Source organism: Manis pentadactyla, chromosome 1, assembly GCF_030020395.1.
Source record: "Manis pentadactyla isolate mManPen7 chromosome 1, mManPen7.hap1, whole genome shotgun sequence".
Lineage (NCBI taxonomy): Eukaryota > Metazoa > Chordata > Mammalia > Pholidota > Manidae > Manis > Manis pentadactyla.
The window spans coordinates 224,756,347-224,781,717 of NC_080019.1; the positions used below are offsets into that span (position 1 = coordinate 224,756,347).

General features: G+C 41.9%; 1 protein-coding gene across 6 annotated transcripts in view; it reads left to right on the top strand.

Annotated features, from left to right (window-relative positions):
* The window catches only part of PRICKLE2 (prickle planar cell polarity protein 2), a 303,043-nt gene that overhangs the window by 229,639 nt on the left and 48,033 nt on the right, over positions 1–25,371 (top strand). For all 6 annotated transcript variants that reach the window (XM_036877995.2, XM_057507903.1, XM_036877997.2 and 3 more), the window contains 2 exons: positions 20,371–20,484; positions 23,348–23,485. In XM_036877995.2, the coding sequence (XP_036733890.1) occupies positions 20,371–20,484; positions 23,348–23,485 (252 nt within the window). The remainder of the gene's footprint in view (positions 1–20,370; positions 20,485–23,347; positions 23,486–25,371) is intronic.

Consider the following 25,371-nt stretch of genomic DNA (forward strand, 5'->3'; position numbering starts at 1 on the left):
CCATCGCACGAACGATGCTGTGTTTATCTTGGCTTCAGACATGCGCTGACGTCATCAGATGTCAGTGGGCAACGTGCCCGTGTGTGCAGCGTTCAGGAACACTGCCTGTTAATGAACTTGTTTTCAATGCAGCTGTCAGAGAAGGGACTGGAACCTGGGTTCAGGCTTGAGGGCCTCTGCCAGATGAAGTCAGCAGCCTCAGGGCCAGATTCCACCGGCAGGTCCTTGTCAAGGCTTGCATGCAGAATGTGGGGCCCAGAGAAGCCAAGGCTCATTTGCAAATGCAGGAAGGGATACCTACCCTTGGAGTTCCCAGCTGTCAGGACAAATGGCCCCAAGCTTTACAGTAAATGCATTCTGAGATCCTCAGGATTGGGAGTGGGCCCCCAGACTTGGACTTCCTGCCTGAGTTCACAGCTGCACATCCTTCCTGCTGACCGAGCAGCCTACACTGTGGGCTGGCGTGGCATCTGATTTACTATCAAGATGATCTCCTCTGCCTGAGGACTCATGAGGTATTTGGAGTAGTTTCATGGGATGGACAAATGAATCTGCCATCAAGCCAACTAGTTAACAACTTCCTCCACCTTTCCATCCATCTTCCATACGTTCATTCATTCCCTTATGCACTCAGCCATTTATTCATTTGACAGTTATTTATCACTTACCCATTATTTGCAAACCTTAGTCTAGCTGTGATTTCAGTGCAACCATTTTCCAGGTCCAGCATAAAAGCCAGAGCTTGCTGGCACATCTTGACATTGGCTTTGTGTGGCACGTTCTCATTCCCAGACAGATGTAGACAATCCTTCTTTGTGAAAAAGCCACACAGACTTCAGGCTTTGTACTAGTCTCTTGTGGCTTCTATCTTGTAAGTACCTGTTCTCCTGAGCTCAGGGTATAAGCTTTGATACTAACTTCAGTGTTCAGTCCTAGCTGTGCTGCTCTTGAACATTGGCCAACTTAATCTACCTCTGTGAGCTTTCATTTCAATATCTGAAAAACAAGAGTATTGTTCTCTAACTATGGTATGGTTGTGAGGATTGAGTGAGACAGTACTTTAAGTATGGAGCCTTAAAAATGGCTGCATTTAGCTTTCATTTTAATAACCCCATATTGGAAGCATCCCAAATGTCCATCAATGAATGAATGGATAAAAAAAAAATTATGTCCGTACGGTAGAATACTTCTCTGCAATTAAAAGAATGCACTCTCGATATATGCAGGAACATGAATGAATCTCACAATCATTATTCTGACTGAAAGAAGCCAGACCAAAAAAATATATCCTGTATGATTCTATTTATATAAAACTCTAGAAAATTCTAACTAATCTATAGTGATAAAAAGCAGATTAGTTGTTATCTGGGGACAGGGGAGAGAGAATAAGAGAAATGACAAAAGGGCAAAGGAAACTCTTGAAGGTAATAGGTATTTCCACTTTCTTGATTAGGCTGATGGTTTGGTGCATGTATAACATATATATATACATATACACGCACATATATGTCAAAATTTATCAAATTGCATACTTTGAATATGCATAGATTATTATATTTCAAATACTTCAATAAAGTGATGAATGAATGAATGAATGAATGAATGAAGTTACTCTTTAGCAGGTAGGAAGATAAGCATCCTCTCCTATGAATCATGGAGTCTTCCTAAAGTTCCATGGTTGGCTCATGAAATAACTGAGCCTTTTGGCCAAGTATTGTCAGAAAGAATTTGCTCAGTATTAATTATGCACAATAAAAAGGAGATTTGGGACAGAACCTCATCAACAGCCAGACGGATGGCACTAAAAACTCAATTTCACAGACTGGTTCATTTCATCATCTCTGTAAATTCCCTAGGAAGGTGCCTAGCATGTATTTGGCACTCCATAAATAGTGGTGGTAGTTGTGACTGGTCTGGCAATTAAAAAGACAGATTAAAACTCAGTGATCATATCTTGCTAAAGGAAGCTAATTATTCAAGCCATTTCTGAACCTGCATTTTCTGAACCAAAAGGATACGTTCGTAAGCTCTCAGCTTGGGAGGGTTTCAGGGCCACCACATACAGGTGTACAGTTTGTGTACTGCACAAAGATGCCTGGGAGTTTTGGAGTCTGAGATTTACCTGGGCTCTGACGACTCCCGAAAGAAAGAGGACATTTTGTTTAACAGAAGCTTTGTTTCACACAGCCTTGTGGCTTCTCTGACCATGATGCAGGGCTTTGTCTTCTGAGATTGGGGGCTTGCTTTTTCTAATTTATAGTTGGGAGGGTGTCTTTCTAATTTACATAAAGTTACCAAAAAGTCTAGCAACCACCTGGAAGGGACCGTAAACATGAACTATCCTAGCTCAGTGAGGACATTTTCATTCCTTACCCCTGCAGTCCCTGAGTCCTGGGAAACCTCCTTTCTGATGCTTGCCAGAGGGTGTTAGGATAAAGAGTCCCCCATCCTCACTGGCAGTGAGTGATTGGCAGGGGGAAGGAGGGGTGTTATGATTTCCCAAGTTTCAGTGGTCAAGACTGAATACTTAAGGCCCTCGTCTATTCTCTCCTTCCTCTTCCATCATTTTGCAAATCATTGCTGGTATCACAGCCTTGGACAGACAAGCAAGCAGGAAAAAGAACTGAAATGCCAACCAACTCATTTTGCCAACCACTTGGCAACTCTGTTCGTGTTGTTTAAGGGCCAGACTCAAGTCAAATTATGTGGATAAATTTGCAGTTGGTCTTCTGCATGGTTTTAAAGTAGCCATCTTCTTCTGGACCCCATTACTGTGTGGATAATCAAGAATTCATCTGGATGGCGAATATGACATGGGAAACTGCTTTGCTGCAATGTGGTCAATGTGTGGTCTTTTCTAAGCATAGGGATTGAAAGTCATGGCTGTGGTATCAGACACACTTGGGACCTGAACTAATTCAGCCACTCTCTGGCTATATTTATGATTCGAGCAAGTTATTTCACCTTGGTGAAGTCATTTTTCCTCATATAAAAAAATGAAGATAGTAATGGTTCCTTATAGGGCCACTATTACAGGTCTTAGCATTTCAGGATGCATTAGATGTAATTGCTAGTTGGAAGGGTGAAATGATGTGAAAACATTTTTCTTCGAAAGGATCTGGGAAAACCAAAAGTCATCTAACTCTGAGGCTCTTATCCAGAGACTGGGGAGAAGTGGCCAGGAGATGGGGTGAGGGGAAGAACTATGGAAATAAGACTGCAGAAATTATTGAACCTAAACCTTGCTTTTGATGCTTAAGAAAACAATCTCAGAGAAAGTATATGACTTGCACATTGTCACATAGAACCAGAATATAGGGAGCAGAGTTAATTTACATCAGCACCCTTCCCCTTACAACATCAGGGGAAAATACCTAAGGACTGTAGATGAGGCAGATATACAGAAAAGGAGTCCAGAAAGTTGTGAATCAGAAAACTTAAGTTTCAGACAGTGGTCTTCATGAGTTTTGTTAGCACATTCTAGCTTTTGTTCCACATTTGGAAAATAAGGATGTGAGATCTTTTCTTCCTGATATAAAATAAAAAATAAGTAAGATAGTGTTTCCAAATTGTTAAAGAAAATGTCATAGAGTTAATGAACAATAATTACTGTTGATATAATATATTCTTAGCCTTCATAATTTTGTGTATTTTTGATCTATTGATGTATGAGAGAGGCATCTGGAGATCTCTCACTGTATTTATAGATTTCTTTTTCCTCAGATTGTTGTTTTTGATTTATATATTTTGGGACTATATTTTTGGGTGCCTATAGGTTTATGATTATACAATATTTTTTAAAGACTTTTTCCTTTATTGTTTTGTAACATCCCTTTTTAATATTTTTTGCCTTTAATTTACTTGAATATGAAAATCGTTTTTATGGTCCTTCAAAAGTTTATAAATAGCTGCATTAATAATATTGTCCAGGAATATAAGTAGTGAACTGGTGACTATTACAAGGTGGCCAAATTGTATCACTGTTATTCTTAAATGACCAAGTATCTATTAATCATTTGATCATTGTATCAAATTTGATTTATCAAATCAGTCTATTTATCCCTCCTACGTATATTTACTGAAGTTCTCATTTGTATGGTATACATGGCACACTAGCTTTCTTTTGGTGAGTAATTGCAAGACTATACTTTTTCATCCTTTATTTCATCTGTTTCTTATGTGCTGTTTTAAACAAGCAGCATTTGATGGATATTGTGGTTTTGTTTTTAATCCAAATTGGTAATCCATCTTGTAATTGATGGATATATTTGCATTTATTATAACTTAGATAATTATTACTACCACTTTTTTTTCTCTTTGCCATCTTTCTCCCTTTGCTTTTTCTTACCTTCTTCACTTCTGTGTTTTAATGAGGCCTTCCCAGATTACTTAATTTTCCTTTCTTGTTGGAAAGCTCTAGAATGCAATTCTAATCCTGAAGTGGTTACACACTATTTCTCAACATCCAGCCACACTGGGTCCTTCTCCTCTCGTCAGATATCCTGAGCTTCTTTCAGCCTCAAGATCTTCACACTTACTGTACTTAATGCCTTGCTTCCTCGCTTCATTTTTCTTTAGCAAACAACAGAGTTTATGTCTTCCTTCTAATTATGACAGCAACCTTTTAGTGCCATTTCTCAGATTAGTCATGAAAGATTCTTTTTCTACCATCTTGAATAGCCTACATCTCAATATACTTTTGAGCCACATCACCTGACCTTAAGTTCATAGATGCTTAAGCCTAAATAAAATACAATTTTGGATAGTATCCCATCAATACTAATATTTTTAAGATCATTTTATGTCCATCTTTACATCTTTACTCCCTTTACCACAGGTAAGAACTGATTCTGAAACTCCTCATTTTCATAGTTCTACATCCTCAAAAAATTAACAATTAAGACTTTTTTTTTCTTTTTTCATCCGTTTTCTGCTGATTTCCAAATCAGGTGTAGAGGAGTTCAGTAGAATAACTAAAACAATAGTAAAGAATGCTATAGGCAACAAAGGGAAAGGAGATCATTATACCAGAAGACCAAGATTCAGGGAGCTAAAACTAGGTATTGTTGACAGCTAACCACATAACACTATGTACAGTTTGTTTTTGTTTTTGTTTTCTGATGAGACTCGGGTAGCATGTGGGTGATCATTGTTTTAGCCTGGATGTCAGGAATGTCAGGATACTAGAGAGTGCCTGCCAGAACTAGGTGAGTTTGAGTCAATTGATACTGAGTTCTCTTCTCTTGCAATTATTGACTAACACATTTGGTGGCTTCTCATGCCACTCCTGGAATAATCAATCAGAAGAGTGACATGAGCTAGGAAGAGGTCTATGTGATGGGAATTGTATGAGCCATAAAATGCTGAGTCACTGCACCGAGGCTGAAAATTCAGAAGAAATAACCAATCACCAATGGAAATTTCATTGCATGGATCTTCTTAGTGGAAACATACTGTGATCAATGAGCTCCTACATCCTCTCACTTGTTGTAGATCCTAATGGCTGGGGCCAGTGTCTCTTCTGCAATCTTTAGCCATCTTATTATAAACAGGAGGAAAGTTGCTTATAGAAGGACGTAAATATAAGTGTAAAGATACTGTCTGATTCATTTTTTTCCCACTGATTTTCATCATAATTTCAGAGAAGTTTTACCACAGAACATTTGGTCCCAGCATATAGTAAAAATGACCATCAAGTAGTCAAATTTACAGATGTAAAGGAAAATGGTAGCTGCCAGGGGGTGAATGAAGGGGCTTTGAGGAGCTAGTGGTCAATGGGTATGGAGTTTTAGTTTGGGAGGATGAAAGAATTGTAGAGATGGTTGCCCAGCAATGTATTTAATGCCACTTAAATGGTGAAAATGGTAAACTTTATATGTCTTTTGCCACAAAAATAAAAAAGCATGTGAATTGGACAATATCCACCATATCATAGATAAGTTTTCACAAATGCCTAAGGTGCCTAACTGGTTCTCTTGGTTTCACTGGAGATGGCTGGTAATTACAGATATGCTTTGGTTATGTAACTATACTCCTATTATGTTAATGTGTGTGCGCAATTTAAGTAGTAGCTTAAAACCTATATATGCTGAAGTTACTCTACAAGAAGATATGTCAAAGAAATAATCAATCTTCCCATGTTTTCTTCCGCCTGCTACTTCTATAGCTTTTCTTCTTCCTTCCTAATTACAACCCTTAAATAGAATTTGTGCCTCATATTGAATTTACTGAGTATCATAATTCTTCCAAGTGGTAAAGATACCTCAAGACAAATGCTGGGCATAGAAGCCACAGGGCATAAATATGCAAAGAAGTAAAAAGCTAACCTTTTCAAACAATAAGGCTTCCCTCTCACTTACCAACTTCACATTTCCCTGTATGGCCCCGGAAGATGACTGGTTAGCCAGAGACGGGTAAGATTCCTCAAGGGAGGAACAACCTAAGACAGGCACAGTCGCAGGGGGGCCATCAGGTGAGAAATTGGGGATCAACAGAGGTGAGGCTTAGAACCTCACCCCCCCTGTTCTGAGAGAAATCTTCTGCATACGTGGATGTTTTATTGCCCTGGTCTAGCTTGGATTAACACATAGTCTACAGGCACACACCTGATCATCTACATTTGCTCTCTTACAACACTAAACTATGTTTTCTACCTTTATCTTGTATCTACCTACCACTTCAGCATTTTTTAAAAAATAATAATAATAAAGAGAGAAATGTGGTATCCACATATAAATCAAGTATAAAAACCAAATGAGTATTCATATTTGAACTGACTGTTTAGAGTTCATAATGCATGAGCAAAACCGAAAGTTTCTGTGATGACTGCCCTTGTACTGTTCACTATGTAACTTATTCATTATGTAAGAATTTGTTCTCCATGTAAGAACTTGTTATGCCTCAGAAGATTGGAGACTGACGAAAATTAGGCTTGGGGTGGATTAATGATTGTGCATTGAGCATTGACTCCCCTATACAGAATTTTATTGTCGTTAACAACCATTTGGTCAATAAATATGAGAGATGCCCTCACAAAAAAAAAAAAAAAAAAAAAAAGGACAGACTTCCAATGGTAAAATAAATAAGTAACCGGGATGTAATGTATAGCATAAGGAATATAGTCAAGATATTGTAACAGCTTGGTAGGGTGATAGCTGGAACCTAGAATTATGTATATAAATGTTCTACCACTGTGTTGTACACTTGAAACTAATGTAATGTAATACTGTGCGTCAACTACCCTTCAATAAAAAATAATTATTTTAAAAAAAAAAAAAACATGTGAAATAAATTTAAAATAATAAAAATTTAAAATATACTCTCAAGAATCAGAGCAGTCACTTCAAGGACCATAGTGGCCTTTGTCAGAGCTGAACCTGAACACATTAACTTCTCCTGCAAAGATCAAAGAAAAACAGTTTGTCAAGCCTGAGTCAGTTATATGATTCTTACTACATAACATTCAAATAACACAGTTGATCTCTATCTTCTTTGGAATTCCAGTTAGTCCACGTGCCTTTCATGATGAAGCAGCCACTCTAGCCTGTTTATTATTCAAAGCTTTTGCAGGAATCTCAAGCTTGAAGAATGAACTGTGGCTACACTGGTCGTTGATTTATCAGATACTCAGAGCAGAGTGTAATCCTGTGACTGGTTTATGGAGACAGTGAGTTAAGTGGAAAGAGAATGAGCTTTGAAGTCAAACCTAAATGTGAATCCTGGCTCAGCCCTTTACTCCTGAACAGGCCAAATAAGGTATAATCTAGTTGATCCTCACTTTTCATTGACTAATTTGCAGATTCACCTACTTATTAAAATTTGTTTGCAACCCCAAAATCAATGCTATTTTTGCAGTCATGACATGTGCAGGAAAAGGGAGGAAAATTTGACTTGCTCAGTTTGTACCTTGCCAGCTGACATTGTACAAGGCAATCTTTTGTTTCAACTCTCTTAAAATAAGCAAGCATGCTCTTCATCATCTGTTTAATGCCACATTTTTTGCATTCATGCTTTTTTGTTGGTGATTTTGCTGTTTAAAATGGCCCTCAAGTTTAACACTGAAATGCTGTTTAATGTTCCTGAGGGCAAGAAGGCTGTGAGATTATGGAGAAAATGCATGTATTAAATAATGTTTAGTCAGCATGAGTTACAGTGCTGTTGACTGTGAATTCAACGTTAATGTGTCGACAATATATATTAAATAAGGTATCCTTAAACAGAAACACATATAAAAGGTCATGGATTGATCCATTTACAAAACGTGACCCAAGGGTGGCAGAAAGTAGCCCTGTATTTCCCCTAGAAGCAATGGTTTAATATTAACTTCTTCAGTGTTTGCTGTGATTTTATAGAACATAACTACCATGAATAATGAGAACTGACTCTTCTTCCCTTTCCAAATGGTAATGTCTTACTCACTCATCACTCCATTTTTTGCCTGCTATGGTGGGGATGAGGGCTGTTCACAAATGATTGGCTTCCTCCTCTCCCAGGCACAGAAGAGGATGGTATACTCTCACCCTCATGCCATAAAAGGCAATGAAATTCTGATAGATGCTACAGTGTGAATGAACCTTGAAAACATTATGCAAAGCGAATAAGTTAGACACAAATAGCAAAAGTCTGTGTGATTCCATTTAGATGAACTCTCTAGGCTAGGTAAATTCATAGAGGCAGAAAGTAGGTTAGAGCTTATCAGGGGCTAGAAGGAGAGAGAAGTCAGGTATTATTGCTTAATGAGTAGAGGGTTTCTGTTCAGTGACACAAAGAAGTTTTAGAAATAGGTAATGGTTGTACCTCATTGTAATAATTAATACCACTAAATTGAATGCTTTAAAATGATTAAAATGGCACATCTTATATATGTTTTACCACAATAAGAAACATTTTTAAATTAAAAAACAACTGTGGTACAAAGCCAGTGATAGTCTGGTTATGCTTGTTACTGGGGCATAATCTCACTCATCCTAACCAAACCTTCCTTCTGGTCTGTTTCTTTAAAGTGGCATAATCTGAGGCACTTAGAGTTTTATGTCCATATCTAACCTTGAACCTGTAGACTAAGGTATTACCTTCCCAGACCCGTTGGCCTCACAGAACAGGGAAGACTAAATTCTTGCAATTGTATCCACGATACAGTTGAAAATGAATGGGGCAGGGGTGTGACTCAGGCTGAATGTAGCCAGGGTGGTCAGAAATACTTCTTAATATAAAATGGGCTCCTTACTTTTCATACTTCTCCATGAGTTTGCAATCCTCAGTTGTTTTATTGTGCACAAGCGAGACTGCCTTAGAGGAACTGATCCCAAACAAAGGTCACCTGTATTCTAAAGTGGGTTTCCAACCATGTCCTGTGATCAGCAAACTCCAGTCCACTTAAGAAAGAATTCTTCTTGGAATTACAGCATGTGTCATTATGAATAACTGTGGTCAATTAAAAAGTTGAATTTTTTTCTAGGATTTCTTTTGTTGCTTTCTAAACTTTTAAAAAATAGTTTTACATTACATTGTGGATCTGTACTTAATAATGATAGAGGGGGGAAATGAACTAATTATGTTGTTCATGAAGTATAGAATCAAAAACATTGATTTAACACAGGAAAGATGTCATAGAGGAAACTCTTAAGGAATGCACCTAGGAAAGAGGTAACCAAAAACTCAGTTATTTACTGGGGACACAGGTTGCTAGATGTTCACCCAATGTTAGTGTCTCTTCCTTTCTTAATAACAAAACTTGATTTTATTCTGGGCAGCAATATATTCAACTAAGAATTATATTTCTCAGCTTCTCCTGGAGCTAGGTCTATCCAAGGGGTTATAAATAGAAGTTGGATAGTTCTTTTGCCCCTTGCCCTTTCCCATCTTCTTGCCTGGAACACAGACGTGATGGCTGGAGCTTCAGCAGACATTTTTTGACTTGAAGAATAGATGCTACCAACACTTAGAATGGTGGTACAAAAAGCTAGAAAGAGCCTGATGCTGGATGACTTTTACAAAATGCCCTATCAGCCCTATAGCAATATATTTAGGCTGTTATTACTAGCAAACCAGTGCGATTCAAATCTTCAATGTTATTGTTATTTTCCATAGTAATACTGACCTGACATTTATATTCAGCCTTACAATTAATAGTGTATTTTTGTTCTGTCATCACCTTTAATCCTCTCAACTCTGTGAGGTGAGGGCTATTACCCTACTCTTAGAGATGAGGACATGGAAGCCCAGAGAAGTTAGATAACTTGGCCAAAGTTGTAAACTTTGCATTTGTCATAGTCAAGACTCCAACATGAAATATCAAATGCAGTTTTTTTCTCTTACACTTTAGGCAAATACTAACATAGCTGATGTCTGAGTAGCTATCCCAGAAATGGAAGATCTTTTTTCACTTTTTAAGTAAAAACCACTGACCTACTAGAGCACAGTTGGCCAATCACATGCTGACTTAAAAAGGAAGATTTTTTTCTGAGGTTTGAGGTGGAATTTTTGTTGCTTTTCTTCATGAACACCTTCAATATGTTCAACTCACATCCTTTTTAACTTTAGAAAATAAAACACCTGCCAATACATAAATGACTTTTGTGTTCTTCAGTTCTATTTTATGCCAGGAGATTCAAAAAGGAAACAGGAAGGGAGCAAAGATATGTAAAAAAAGGACAATGGAGGAAATGGAGGCAGGGGATCTGGAAAGACTAGGGAGGCTGAAAGCTGTATGTATTTTGAAGTCTATGTATGAACTGACGTTGATAATCTGGCTTACTTTGCCATTTACTACAATTATCAAAAACAGCTAGTGAGACTTAGACAGCAGACATACCCTTTGAAATAATTCTAGGTGTTTACAACTCTTCTGATTTTATTTTCTTTTTACCTTTTTAAAGAGAATTTGCCAAAGGAACTGAGTATATAAGTTTCTAACAGCTCTTACAGCATCACAAGACCTAATTGGTCAGTTTTCAGGAATTTTGTAATCCAGTCATCATATATAGACATTTAAAAAATTAATATAAACTTACAATTAAATCATATTAAAAGCAAAGGTAGTAAGTACTCAAAACTCATCACTTCGTAATTGCTTTCCCATATTTCACTGTTATCTGTGCTCTTGAGGTTATTTCATCTACCGTACCTACATGGTGGAAATACTAACTAATGGTGTGCTACTGCACATCTCTTCCCAATCCAGCATCCAGTGATGTCACATTGGTAGCTTGCAATCAGCCACAGTGGAATTATCTATATCACGGAAATTGACCGATACTATAAATTTAGGGACTTGATTTGTTTCTTTTGACCTTTGTAGTGTTTCTCTGCCTTTAATGGCTTTTGCATTATTTCAGCTTTGCCTTAACTTATTTGCCTACTTATCCTGTACACTATACTAAAATATAATCTTCAGCCACAAGTTACTTCTTATTCCTATGTATGTCCTTTCCCCACAAGCTCTCTAACATTCCTTGCATATAGTGGGCTCTCTCAGTCAACTTGGACGCCTATAACAATACCACAGCCTGGGCGACTTAAACAGCAAAAATTCATTTCCTCACTGTTTTGGAGGCTGAAGTTCGAGATCAGGAAGCCAGCAGGCTTGGCTCCTGTGAGCCCTCTCTCCCTGGTACCACGTTTGCCCCTTGTGGCGGGGACGACAGCGATACGTACACAGACCTGGTTCACTTCAGTTGTTTATTGTTGCTCGGAAGGCCGGAAGAAGGTGAGTGAGAAGAAGCAACAGCTGGAGGGAGCGAGAGAGAGGAAGAATGAGAGGAGAGAGAGAGACAGAGAGAGTGAGAGTGTGAGAGAGTGAGTGCTTCTCTTTCCTGCTTATGCCTTATACAAAGGAAGCTGGCCTATCGTGATCAAGATCATGCGTGACCTTTAAGCTGATTGTTAGCATGCCTTCTGCATGAGTTGAGCACGAGTGCGGAAGCATGGGGCAAGCCTATAGGAGCAACTTCCTTATGCTAATGCCACCAAACCAGGCAGGGTGGCGCCCAGGAAGCGGGCGCCATCTTAGGGCATTGGTCAGCTACAGTGGAAGGGCGGTGTTCAGCCATAGTGGGACTCAACCTCGGCCGTAGGCCGGCCCCTACACCCTGGCTCAGAGACGACCATCTTCTCACGTGTTCTCGCATGGCCTATTCTCTTTGCGTGTACACTGCTGGTGTTCTGCCTCATAGGACATCAGTCCTTCCTGGTTACGGCCCTACCCACATGACCTCATTTAATTAAATTACCTCCTTAAGGGTTCTGCCTCCAAATACAGTCACATTGAGGTTAGGGCTTCACCATATGAATTTGGTGGAATAGGGAAGAGGGACACAATTCAGTTGATAGCATAAACATTTATGACGTATGGATTAGATTATTTCAAAGCTAAGAAACATTGAGCCCTCACTGTGTGCCTGTCTGTGCACTACTTACATTATATCATTTGAGCCTTACTGCAATGCTTCAAGGTACGTATTATTGTCCCCACTTTACAGATGGAGATATTGACTCTATTAGAGATAAAGTAACCTGCTTTGTACCATGTACAGATGGTAAATGTTCAGTCCAGTATTCAAACCCAAACAACATGACCCCAGAGTCCAAACACCTGCCATAGAAAAGTGACATCCTGCCTTTGTCCTACATTTGCATGTGTATATTTTGTCTAAAGGCAATATTGAAACTGTTGCCAAAAAAAGTAAGCAAGTGTTAGGGAGTTTTGAATAGAATATATATGCAAATGTGTAGGCATTCTGCAAGGAGTAATTTGCTAAAATTGGGGTGGGATAGTCTTTATGTAATTGTAATTTAAAAGGAAATTGTTTAAACTGCAAATTCTTTCATTTCTGGGACTTTTTCTTTAAGACAGGATAAAATAACCATCAGATAATGCTCCAAACTAAATGGAAAGTGTTTTCTAACTAAACACTGAAGTTTAATACTCTAAATTTTAAAAATTCAAGAATTTAAAGGCTAGAAAGGGAGTGAGCATGTGGCAGCTAGCAGGCATAGAAGCAGAAAATTCCTGTGATTTTTTGAATTGCATTACTTGCTTAGGATGCAATGCGACTATATTCTTCAATTTGTTCAAAGTTGCCTCAGCTTGAAAGAAATTCTCTGGCTACAAATACAAACAGGTGTTATTTTTGTCCCTTTCTCTTAAAGAAATAGCATGTTGACAGTCCTTCCATTCCTCAATCTTTTGACATCTCCTGTATCCACCCCACACTAGTAATCTTTGGTGAAAAAGAAAGCGCTTTGGATGGAGTGACAGGGAAGCTCCATGAGTTTTAGTCTGGTTCCCCCTCTCACGTCGCCTGTGTATTCTCTTGTGGCACATCCCTGTCCAGATCCTCTGAGAAACCAGAAATGCGGAAAGATGAGGTCTGAACACAGCATACATTCATTCAACAAGCATCTGTTGAGTACCTACTATGTGCTGGACCCTCTTCTGTGGTTATATATTAAGCCAAGTCCCAGGCATCTGTTTCTAGAGGAAGAGAGAGACAATGAGCAAGGAGATTGTGCATCAGGAACTGCTAACTTTCTTGAAGAACAGCAGGTTAAGGGTGTATCGAGCAGTTCTGACATCTTGATGCAGGTCATTGTTCACTGTGGAAGCTGTCCTATGCATTATAGGAGGTTTTGCAGCATCCCTGGCCCCGACCCACTATGTGCCACCAGCACATGCACACACATCCTAGTTGTGACAAAATTATCTCCAGATATTGCCAGACATCCCTTGGGGATCAATGTGAGCCTCAGGTGAGAAGCACCAGTCCAGAGAGTTAAGAGTTGGGGGTAGTCAGGGACAACCTCTCTAATAAGGTAACCTTTGAGCAAAGACTGGAAGAAGTAACAATGGACACCAGGAATTTTTTGGCCAAGGCAATGGCTAGTACAAAGGCCCCGAGGTGAGAGGGCTAGCAAGGGCATTGTGAGCATCCCTGAAAAAGAGGAATATAGTAAGTACTGTGGTCAGCCAGGTCTTAAGAAGGCAAGATCATGACCCTATAGTGAAGACTTTGGATCAGAGGGAGATGGGAAGTCATTAAGAGTTTTGAGAAGAGTAGAGACAAGACCTGCTTTATATTCAAATAGGGTTGTTCTTGCTGCTGAATAGAGAATTGATTCCAGGGCCAAAAATCTGAAAGCCAGTCTCCAGAAGCAACCATGGCAGTAATTCCAGTGAGCAACTTGATTGTGGCTAGACTTGTCATGTAGGGGTGGGGAAAGTGACTGGATTCTGGGTGTTTTGCACCCACATGTGACATGATTTGCTATTGAATCAGACATTGGGCCTGAGCCAAAAACAGGCGTCTTTGAAACACTCTTCTTTGAAAGTGAGCTTTTATTTCTGATTTTTTAATCTAATCCTATGGGAGTTTAAGCGTGATGGAGACATTGTTTAGGCATTAGGTATTAGACTGTTATTTCCTAAATTACTTCCTGAGCAAACCAATTAAAATCATAATGTGGGTCTCCAGGAGAAAAAGGAGGGAGGCGAACTTGGTACAATTTTACCTCTTAGATGCCACTTAACAGCACTTTTCTCCTATTGCTTGGATAATGAAATTCTGGCGAGTAGGGGCAAAATGAACAAACAGGCACTCAGAAGCAGCCCATCGTCACTGGCTCATAGCTGTAATGCTACCCGATGGTTCTCCAGGTCCCCATTCGGGAACTAATGTGCACGTTTCATAAAAACCACCATGTGCTGGAAACTCAGGCAGCATCCTTCTTTTCTCTGTAACACCTGCCTCCTGAGACCTTGGGCATATTCCAGATAGTGAACCTCCTTGAAATGAGGTAGATTAACCAAGGTTCCCAGCTTGTCAAACTGCAGAAGAGGGAGAATGCGAAATAAAGCTCCAATCTTCTAGTCAGTCTCTGGGTGAAGATGGGCTTTTATAAACCCTTCCAAACATGTCAGCTCACATTGGAGATTATACTTCAGGAGTTTTTGCCTTTATGTTGTGGAATCATGTTTGCTTTCCTCTGAAACCAGTGTTTGTCCTGGTGTGGTGTGGGGTGTTTATTCATGCAGAATGAATGCAGAATTCTAAGCTCTTTTTCAGACTCAGAGGGATGAAAATGGCAATATTATTCAGTAAGGGCCTCATGACTCTACAGTATGCTAACTTTTGAGAACCACTGCTCTATCATTTAGTAATTACATGCACTTCCTAATAACTGAGTACTGGGTACTACAGTAACTGAGACTGTAAATAAAGAAATAGCTTATTTCTCTCATTGGTAAAAGAAGTTTAGAGATAGGCAATCCAAGGCTGGTGTGGATGGTATGGCTCCATGGTATAATCAGAAATTTAATTATAAAGTTAATTCATGCTACAGGTTGGCTGCTGGGGATCCAGCCATTGTGTCTAGATTCCAGACAGGAAGCAGGAAGAAAGGGGAATGGTCAGAAAGGTCCTTTGCCAACTGCTTGGCCTCCTTTGAAAGCACTCGCCCAGAAGTCCCATGTTTACATGTCATTGGTCAGAATTTACTCACATGCCACTCAGATCTACTAAGGAGGAGCAGAAATATTGTTCTTAGCTGGGAGGAATGATGCTTGAAGTAATGTGGTGATATTCTTATTAAGGAAGAAAAGGAAAGTGGGTGTGAGTGGGCAGCCATCATGGCCGCGGCTTCAGTATGCCGTCATGCCGTGGTGTCATGGAAAGACTGTGTACTTTGGAGAACACCATTTTGTACTTACTGTCAGTTCACTTGGGACCATACATCAGTTCTTCCGTGGAGAACACCAGTGGCAAATGTGTTCATTTCTGCAGTCTCCTCAGACATCCTGGGAACCTATTATACCTGGTATTCTTCTTTTCCACCCGTAGGCCAGTCTCTTTTTCCCTTAATAAAGAAGGCCAAGAATCCATGAAAATCCGAGGGAAGTGATGAGAATGCCAGTTCCCAAAGTGGTTCTACCGCCTGTTAACTGTGTGATGCTCAGTCTGATGAGTATAATGTACCAACCTTCAGGGCAGGGGAGGGTCCGTGAGGTACTGGATTTAAAGCTACTTTGGGCATGTGAGCCACCAATAAAGAAACGCATTCAGTGATCCCTTCCTTCGTTTAGATGGTGAGGGACAAGTGACTCTGAGCTCAACCAAGAAGTCTGACTTCTTTGCTGGGTTCCCACACTCAGAAAACAGGGTTGCTTTCGATACGGAGAATGTCCCACCTAAAAATATCAGCCCTCAGCCCTTAGGATTTCTCCTTCTTACCAGAGCTGGTAGAATCCCCCTGCTTAAGCATAGATGTAGGTGTGGGAGGAGATTGCTGCAAAACTGAGTGAGATTGAGTAAGCCCTTTCCCGTGCCCTGGGCTTCCTGGATATCTTGGAAAACCCTGGAATACTGTCATTTGCCTGGCCTCCGCATGGGGCTGGCCGTGGAGGGAAAACACTGGGGTTACTCTCAAACTCTCAAATTGTGCTCCCAGGACGAACAGCAGGGGCACCACCTGAAACGTGCTAGGAACATGAATGATCAGGCCCTACCCCAGACCTACTGGAATTAGAAATGTATGTTTCAACAAGCCTTCAGTTGTGATGCAACCTAAAATTTGAGAACTACAGCTCTAAATAAACCACTGTGCACCCATTTATGTTAGCACGCTTTCCTGTCCAACGTGTAGTCATTTAACTCTTTAGTTTCCATCCTTTCCCTGGCAGAAATGCTGTCAAATGTGCAGTTCCCTCTCACAAACCCAGCCTTTCAAACTGGGCGAGGCCTTGCTTTGTAGATTTTATTTGCACACTGACTAAAGCTCTTACCATCTTTCTAACACAGACTGAAGTTATTGCCAAACCCTGCTGTTGGGAGTAGCACCTTAACTAAAGGCCTTCAGCTATTTCATTTTCATAAGCCAGTTTATTGTGTTCAAAATGCTATTGTTTGGGGGAAATGTACCTTGGAGGGCTTCACCCAAGGCAGAATCATAGGGCGCCTCTACCTGGGAATGGATAAGTGGAACAAAGTTTCTGGCACATTTCATAGATGTACTGGTAGAGAAATAACACCTAGCGTGCACAGGTGGAAAAATAAAGCTATTAACATACCAGCTTGGTAATAGCTTGGTGATGATCATCATTGATCAAAATTGTATTGGATTTTATTATTCACTTGTAAAAATTAACAAGTAAAACATATTTAGGCTAAAATGAGCAATCTGAAGCATTTTCAGGGTGGTGCTGAATTTATTTTTTATAGTGCCAGAAAGTATACTGAATATTTTCCCTTCCCATGGGGTTGCCTGGTGTGTGTTTGGGGCTCTATGGTAGTTTGATTTGGGAGGATGCTGAGGAAAATGCAAGCAGCGTTACCATGTTCAGCCAGAGACAGACTGGGGGTGCAAGAGACTGGCTTCTCCCTCATCCCCGTCCATGTGCTATAGTCTCCTTTGCTCGGTGAAGAGCTTCGAACGTCCAGCTCCTAAACACCAGGAAGAGACACAGAAGCCGTTGAGGTGATGACATGAGAGGGATAACATGTTTTTCCCCCAGACTTGAGCAGGCTTTGAAGAAGGCTGGAAGTGGTGACGGACCAAGTCGTTCTCCTTTCTCAGAGCAAGCCAGATCCCCTGCCGTGTGACATGGGGGTGGTTTGGTAGGTTGTTAATTATGTATTAGATGATTTGGTTTAATATGGAGCATCTCACCAGGTAGATTTTTTTTAAGTCATCTGCCAAATTTTTGGTTGCCTTGTGAGAGATGATTTTAGCACATTCTATACTGGAGGAAGGATTGCAGTGCTAGTAGAGAGGATACATTTTCAGTGGTGGCCATCTGTAGGCTTGCATTATAAAAAGCAGCCCAAGAAATCCAGCCAGGAAAGATGGATAAAGAGTGGCCACCTGTTGACCTAAGAATTCAGAGTTTTTGGAATGAACCAAGGCATTTACTGACCTCCCAAGTATCCCTAGAGTTCCCCATCGAGCCACCCAGTCATGTCATGTTGGGACCCCTTTTTCCTCCATTCGTAAAACAGCATGGAACTTCCCCAGTCCAATCTGCAGGGGTGGACTTGGTCCCAGATGGGTAGTCAGGGACCTTCTCTGGCGGTTTTGGAATTGAGCAAAGCTAGTCAGTCTAGGGGGGGCCCCTTGAACTGAAGCTGACTAAAGTCAAGTGCTGGGGGGAACCTTAAGCTTTGAGAGAGTGGGAAGCAAATCTGCAGAGAGAAAACCTGAGCCGAGGTGAAAGGATACTGGGCTTAGAGAGGTGGGGATCCCATACCAGTCACCTTCCAGGGGCAGGTTCCACTTCCCCATGAGGCCCCAGTATACAGCTGGCTTTTCTGAGAAAACACCACATAGTTATAATAGTTTGCCATTTATTTCCTTCTGAAATCAAACTAACTCAAGCAGAATTTTATTCCTTGAGACCTCCTTTCTTAGACTAAGACAGGTGGGGGCTCCCAGGGTGTGTTCTCACTCAACAAGCTGAATACTTATTGCTATGTATTCCTGCTATCTGTTGTTGTGGAGGGCCAAATGCTTAGTTTATAGGCTTATTTTATTGTCACAATCTGGCAAAAAGAAAGGGAAATGACAGAGCCGTGTGAGCGCTTCGCATCTGCATGGCCATGTTGTGGAAGGTGCAGGAAGATTCTAACCTGGGTCAGCCTCTGACAGGGTCAGAGAGGGCTTGGCTCATTCAGAAGGGCTCTCGGGGGTGACTCCAGGCAGTGGGGAGGCGGATCTTCATTGTCAAGCATCCATAGTGACTCATTTCACATTAGCACTGGCCCCTGATGTTCTGTAACCATAATGGAAGTTGTGGGAATTGCAAAGTGATCTTGCAGTGAGGCCTTTCTATAGGCGGGCCTTTGACTTGGGACACAAAGCCCATTCTCCAAGACACAGAGACTGGGCCTGCATCTTTAATACCCAGCCCTTACCTGGGCTTGCATTGTCCTGAGGACAGACGGGTGTGCCAGTGTCTGGTGGGCTCATTGCCAGCATCTAATCCCAAACTAGCTCATGATCTGGGCTTTTACGTGTTCTCAAAGAGAGTGCTGGTAACCCTTGGGCTGCCCTCGAAACCCGGAGCCGTTCTTTCCTATCTGGGCTGTGGCTTCCTGCCAGGTGCCTCTAGGAAAGGGTGGCAGGGCCGTGTCTTCCAAAAGCCAGCTAGTCTTTGACAAGCCGTCTGTTTTTGGGATTCGCTTAAGAGAGTGATACACACATGATGGTGAATGTTTATGCTCATTTGTTACAGAAATAATGATGGCTTTCACATTTTTTTAAGGTCTTGTCATCGCAAAACCTTTTCTCCCACTCCTCTAACACTTATGATTTACTTTCTGGAGATCAAAGTAGACAGAGCCTTTATAGCTCTACAGCCCAGCATTCCCCAAACATGTGTTCATATCCAGGGCTCCCTAAACTTAGGAATTAGACCAAGTTTGTGGATTGTAAGAAACATGTTGAATTTAGAGCCCTAAGTCTCTGTCTTCTCCATTTTGTTGAATGAATGCCTTGTTTCGCAAGAGCTGGTCATGATGCTAAGAGATAGTTGGAAAGAATTTTCCATGATGTCATCTAAACTTGTGGGTTTTGTTTTTTTTTTGCCTCTCCTATATAATAGCATACCTTCTGTTTTGGCCAGTTTTTCCTTCCTAGTTTTGCTTACAGCTGGGTGGCAGAGTGTCTGTCTTCTTTTCTCAGGCAAAATTAGGTGTTTGGTGCTTTCCCAAGTCATTGTCAGGGTTGAATGAGCCTCAGAAAGTGTGAGAATATGGCCTAACAGTCATAAACAGGAGCATTCTAGGATGTACAGAAATACTCGTGTTAATGATGATTTTTAATTACACGCTCTGTAGCCCAGATTTAGTGACTCTTTTTCTGACAGATGTGAGCTGCTGCATGTCCTTATAAAGAGCTCAAAACCTGGCGGGCTTTTCACATAGGTGGAGGCTGAGGGACCCAGGAACTCACCGAGTGCCAAAGACCGGCTTTGCCTCCAGGGCCGAGGCAGGCACTGACACATCCCTTTGGCTAGGGAAGCGCATTACATGCTGGATAGAGACTATCAGAGAAAATGGTAAAGTCACCTCTGGGGGAGCCGGGTGAGAAAGCCCTACCCTCAGGGTTCACCAGCATATATGCCGGCCTCTCTTTTTCTGGGAGAGTTTGCTGGCTGCAGAGAGAGGCAAGGCCCTGAGCTATGGGTGATTTGCTCAACTCTTTCTCTGAGGATGAATTCCACTGTTTGCAGTGAGAAAATCACATGCTGTTGAGTCTCAGAAGGGTGGGGACAGCGGGGAGTCATTTGTGTCCTACGGGCCGGAGTCTTCCCCGCTATAAGTGGGAATGGGCAAGTGGTTTGAGTAATGGGCACGTTGTCTTGTGCTTTTCGCCTTTCAGGTTCACCAGTACTATAGCTGTCTCCCAGAAGAGAAAGTTCCTTATGTCAACAGTCCTGGAGAGAAACTGCGGATCAAGCAGCTGTTACACCAGCTGCCGCCACATGACAATGAGGTAAGGGTCAAGAGGAGCCTTAGGAAGACTTTTCTTAGAACCTTCTGTAAATTGTTACCTTTTTTCATAATCAGAATGCTGTGATCAATAGGATCTAAAAAAAAAACACACACACAAAAAAAACCTCTGGCAATTTCTTTTAGGTTTAAGCTTCCCTAATTAGAGCCAAAAAGAAACTGTCCGACCCCTTCTGGAGAGTGTTACCAAAAAGCAGAATCTCGCTGTGGATTGGATTTGCCTCTGTGCCCGGCGTTGGGAGCTATTTTGGGGCCATAAGGGAGCATGAAAATTTAAAAGCTCAGGTCCAGGTTTTCTTAGTTGAAAAAGAACGCGCTGGTTGCCTCAGTATGTTTGCTGATTGAAATTTCTTGGGCTACCTCAAGCCCTGCAGAAACTTGGTGACTCTCATGAATTTTCAGCATTATTTCATATTAAATGAGTATGCAAGTTTCCATGTTATTACACTGCAGTAGAAGCTGCACATCCAGATTTGCAGCTCTGAACATCTGTGTTTTTGTCTTTTAAAGTCCAACTTGCCACGGTCACTGTTTGCACACAGGAAAGTACGGCTTGCAGGCTGTCCCTTTTTCTGGACCCAGGCGCACGGTGCCGTAAACAGGCATTTCTTATCTTTGACATCACATTGATCCTAAAGGGAAACCTGTAAATATACTTGTTAAAGACTGTCATGCTTGAGGAATTTATATCTGTAAACTAGAAATTAACTGTTAAGTATCTGGTTTTTAAAAATAGTGATCCTATAGAGCTGAATTGCCCACTTAACTCTGATGTTAAACAAAAACATAATAGGAAACTGAAAGGGGAAATAACCCCTGTAGAGAGCTGGGCACCAGCTTTCTACCAACTGCCCCTCCTTCCGTCAAGCTGGATCCCAGGGGAAATGAGTGAGGACCATATTAGTCTTTATCTTCCCACATTGAAGTATAAAGGGATAAAGCAACTATCTCAAAAATTAATTCAAGGAAGCAAAACAAAAGCATGTAAGTTGAAGCAACTGCCTAGAAAGAGCCATGATTCCCTTTCCTGTTGCTTATTTCAGACTTCATAAAACAAACATAAATAATGTTTTCCCCTTTAAAGCTGAGAGCAAGCATTGTAACCTGATGCCCAGGTAACTAATTTGGAAGTGAAAATGCGGGTTTTTACAAGCAGGAGGGGTGTGCCCTGCTTTAAAAGCCTGTCCATAAAATGTCAGTGTTGTGACCACATATCCCGGACTGTTCAGGTCACTGCCCTTCTCTCTCTGGGATGTCCACGTGAAGGCTTTTTTTTTTTTTTTTAACACTTTTTGCTTGATAGAGGGAAGAGATCTATCTGCTTTTCTCTGCTTTTAGTGGTTTATTCTGTTCACCGCTAACTGTGGCTTCATAAAGAGACCATTCAAATTCCTTCTTCCCGGTGCTGAGCATTCCTTATACTCATGGCCCAGTGGGCAGATACGCCCATTTGACATGGCTTTTTTTGAGGACCAAGAGTGAGTCTAAAGTAAATATTTGATCATTCTCTTTTTCACTCAGGTAAGACCCTTTTGATATATGCAGCTGCACTGGCTTTCAAATTAGGACGCAGCAGTCCTAGTTCAAAGGTTTCCCTTTGAACCATCCATAGGAGAAACCATCTGAGCAATTCAGTGAGCATTTCTGATACTCAGGTTACTCTAAAGTAAGACAGGAGGGGTGGTTAGACCCGTGTTTCCCCAGAGTGTGGCAGATACATGACTTTGGGTGGTACGCGGGCATGGCAGTAAATAAAATGGAACCATGTAATGAGAGAATCGCTCCCTTTTAAACTGCATTTCATTCCTTGTGATTGGTTGAGTAATCAGGGGGAGATTTCATGTTGGGCTACCAGGTATCTCACATCTCTCTGACTCATACTAGTCTCCACTTTTGAGTAACAGCATGAAGAGTCTCCATTTCAGGATCTCCCACAAGCAAAAGCTGCCTGCTAGACTCTAACAATGTGGTTTCAATCTCACCCTGTTTAGTTTTATGATCACCTTCTGTTTTTGCAGGTAATACTGATTTTCCATTTACAGTCATAATATACTTTCTTTTTAAGTAAATGTGTTCACGTTTTTTTTAAGAAGTCAGTTTTAAAAGCAGTATTAAGTATTGTAGCACAATTCCCAAGATGTGCATAAATAAGGGGAGAGAATGGGAAATACCAGATTTGGATATCTTTAGTGCCCCTCCCTTAGTTCTGTGAGTTTCTGTGTTTAAAAAGAAGGAAAATATCCTATGCAAGTTGCTGCACTGGCCAAGACCCAGAGGGCAGCCATTGTCTCCTGATAAATATGCAGGGCTTCCACAGAGCAGCGCCGATACCCCTGAACCACCTCCTCCGTCTCAAGCCTTTGGTTCCCCATTTTCCTAAAATGAGGTGGTAGAACAGGAGCTGGGAGAATGTCACCGGATGTTCTGGCCCCCTGGAGTGTCAAGGATCACCTATATGGGCCCATAGAGGGGAAGTACAGGACCCCACAATCCATTTGAAGATTCAAATCAATTGGAAAGAAAAAGAAAGCCCCACATCTTGATGACACCAGTGCTTCCCGAGATGGTTTGGCGCTTAGCGTGGTCGCAGAGGCAGGAAGGCTGCGGGAGAGTTAGAGAAACTTCAGCCTGCCTGAGACTTGGGCTTCAGGGGGAGCCTTTGGTAAGCTCAGCAATCTTAGGCGGAGACTCACCTTAAATCGCCCCAAGGCTGATGGTGATGAAGTGCAGGCCAGGCTGTGAAACCAAATGGGAGCACGTGTAAGGAGAAACCTGAGGCATGGGCTTCAGAAATCCTAAGGGGCAAGGGCGACCTCCTCCATGCTATACTCTCTGTGTCTGTTCAGGTCCGATATTGCAACTCCCTGGATGAGGAGGAAAAGAGAGAGCTGAAGCTTTTCAGCAACCAGCGGAAACGTGAGAACTTGGGCCGCGGGAATGTCAGGCCCTTCCCAGTCACGATGACAGGAGCCATTTGTGAGCAGGTGAGCGTGGGTTCTGGGGAGTGAAGAGGGCTTTCTCTGGCATCCTGTCACATCTTTACTCATTCAACAATTATTTTGGTGTCTACGTTCCCGGCTCGGCTCTAGACCATAGGGATATAACAGTGAATCAAAGATTTGAGAGGTTGATCTTGCCCTTATAAAGAGTAATGTTCTAAGGGAGGAAATTAATAAATAAATAAGATAGGAAAATACAACAGGGAAGGAGCTAGGGAGTGCTGGGAATGTGGGGAGGTTGCAGTTTCCAGTAAGGAAGCCAGAGAAGGCCCCACTTACAAGTGGCTTCTGAGCAAAGATGTGCAGGAACTGAGGCCTGGAGTCCTGCAGGTCTCGGAGCCAGTGCAAAGGGAACAGCAAGTTCAAAGGCCCTGTGGCAGCAGCATTTCTGCTGTGTTCAAGGAACAGCAAGATAGCCATCGTGGCAGGGCAGAGGGAATGAGGGGAGAGAATTAACGAAGAGCGTGTAGAGGGCCAGACCACAGAGGGCTATGTAAGCCCCTGGAGGGAAAGAGGGGAGCCATTAAAAGGATTAAACATGATGGGTTTATCTTTTGAAATGAGTCCTTTAGAAAATGGAGTTTACCTGGACCACGGGATCATCCCAGGATCAGCGCCATTTAAAGGGCTGGGGATTGACCATCTCCTCAGGGTGGAGGGTCTTCCATGAAGTGGGTAGAGCCCCTGCCTTTCCCATAGACCCCTTGAGTTGAAGAGTCTGGATTTGTTTCTTCTCCTACTCTCTCGTCAAGTGCTCAGGGCAAGGCTGGAGGAGGGTTTTCAAGAAAGCAGGGTGGCCATCCAGCCTGCCTGGGTTCCCCCCGCCCCTCCTCTTGGCCACTGAAAGCCTTCTGGGCTGGTTGTCGTTGTCGGCCCGTCTCTTCCCCCTGCAGCTCTCGTACAGCCCCATCTGACTGCTTAGGCTCCTGAGTAGCCCATTCAGGTCTGCAGATGTATGAGCTGGTGGGTGAAGAGAAAGTGAGGTCCCTCTATTTGGGGCCCTGTTTTGAGACTTCAGAGGGATAGGGTGAGAAGGGCCAGGTCGATGGAGGGGAGAAGCTACTGGGTATGGGAGCCGGAGGACCAGAGACTCGGCAGCAAGACCTCCGTCCTGGACCCTCACCCTTGAGATGCAGGCAGGCTGGGGTTATGACGTGGGCCTCATGTCCCCAGTTCAGGACCTCTGCCACTCACACGCATTTCCTGGAACCAGCCCAGCCGGGCTCACCTAAGACAAAAGGAAGGTTGGGCATGTGTGGGCAGATGTTGAAAGTAGGATAGAACAGTGGAAGAGTGTGGGGGTAGAAAGGTATAAGGCTGACTCCTGTTTCTGCCAGATGATCTTGACCATGCTACTTTTCCTCAGTTTTGTCATCTGTAAAATGGGGACAACGAATGCCAAAATCATAGAATCATGGTAAGGCTTAAATGGGGTTCTGTATTGTTAAAGCAGTTAACCAAGGAGCCCGTTACACTGAGGTGTCTGGACTAGCTTGGTAGCTATGTAAGCACACCAGCACCCGAGCCACAGTCCATTCACTGGAATTCCAGAAAAGGAAGTTTAAGAATCACCGATCGCCAGTAGCCAGCAAGGCTTTCCGGCATAAGGCAGCCGCCCAAGCAGTAGCCAACCAGGTCATTTCCTTGCTTGCCTTCCACGTCATCTCTGTAAGAATCTCTCCCATACCTCCAGCTGGTGGAGGACTCCTAGCCACCCTGTTTGGTGCTGCACAATTCAAATTCATACTTGCTAAATAAACTTTTTAAATTTTTAATTTTTTAGCAGTATGCGTATGCCAGGTCTAGTGATGTTATAAAAGGCAGGGATAGTACTTTCCATAACATAATATCTTTCTTTTGTTTTGTCACCC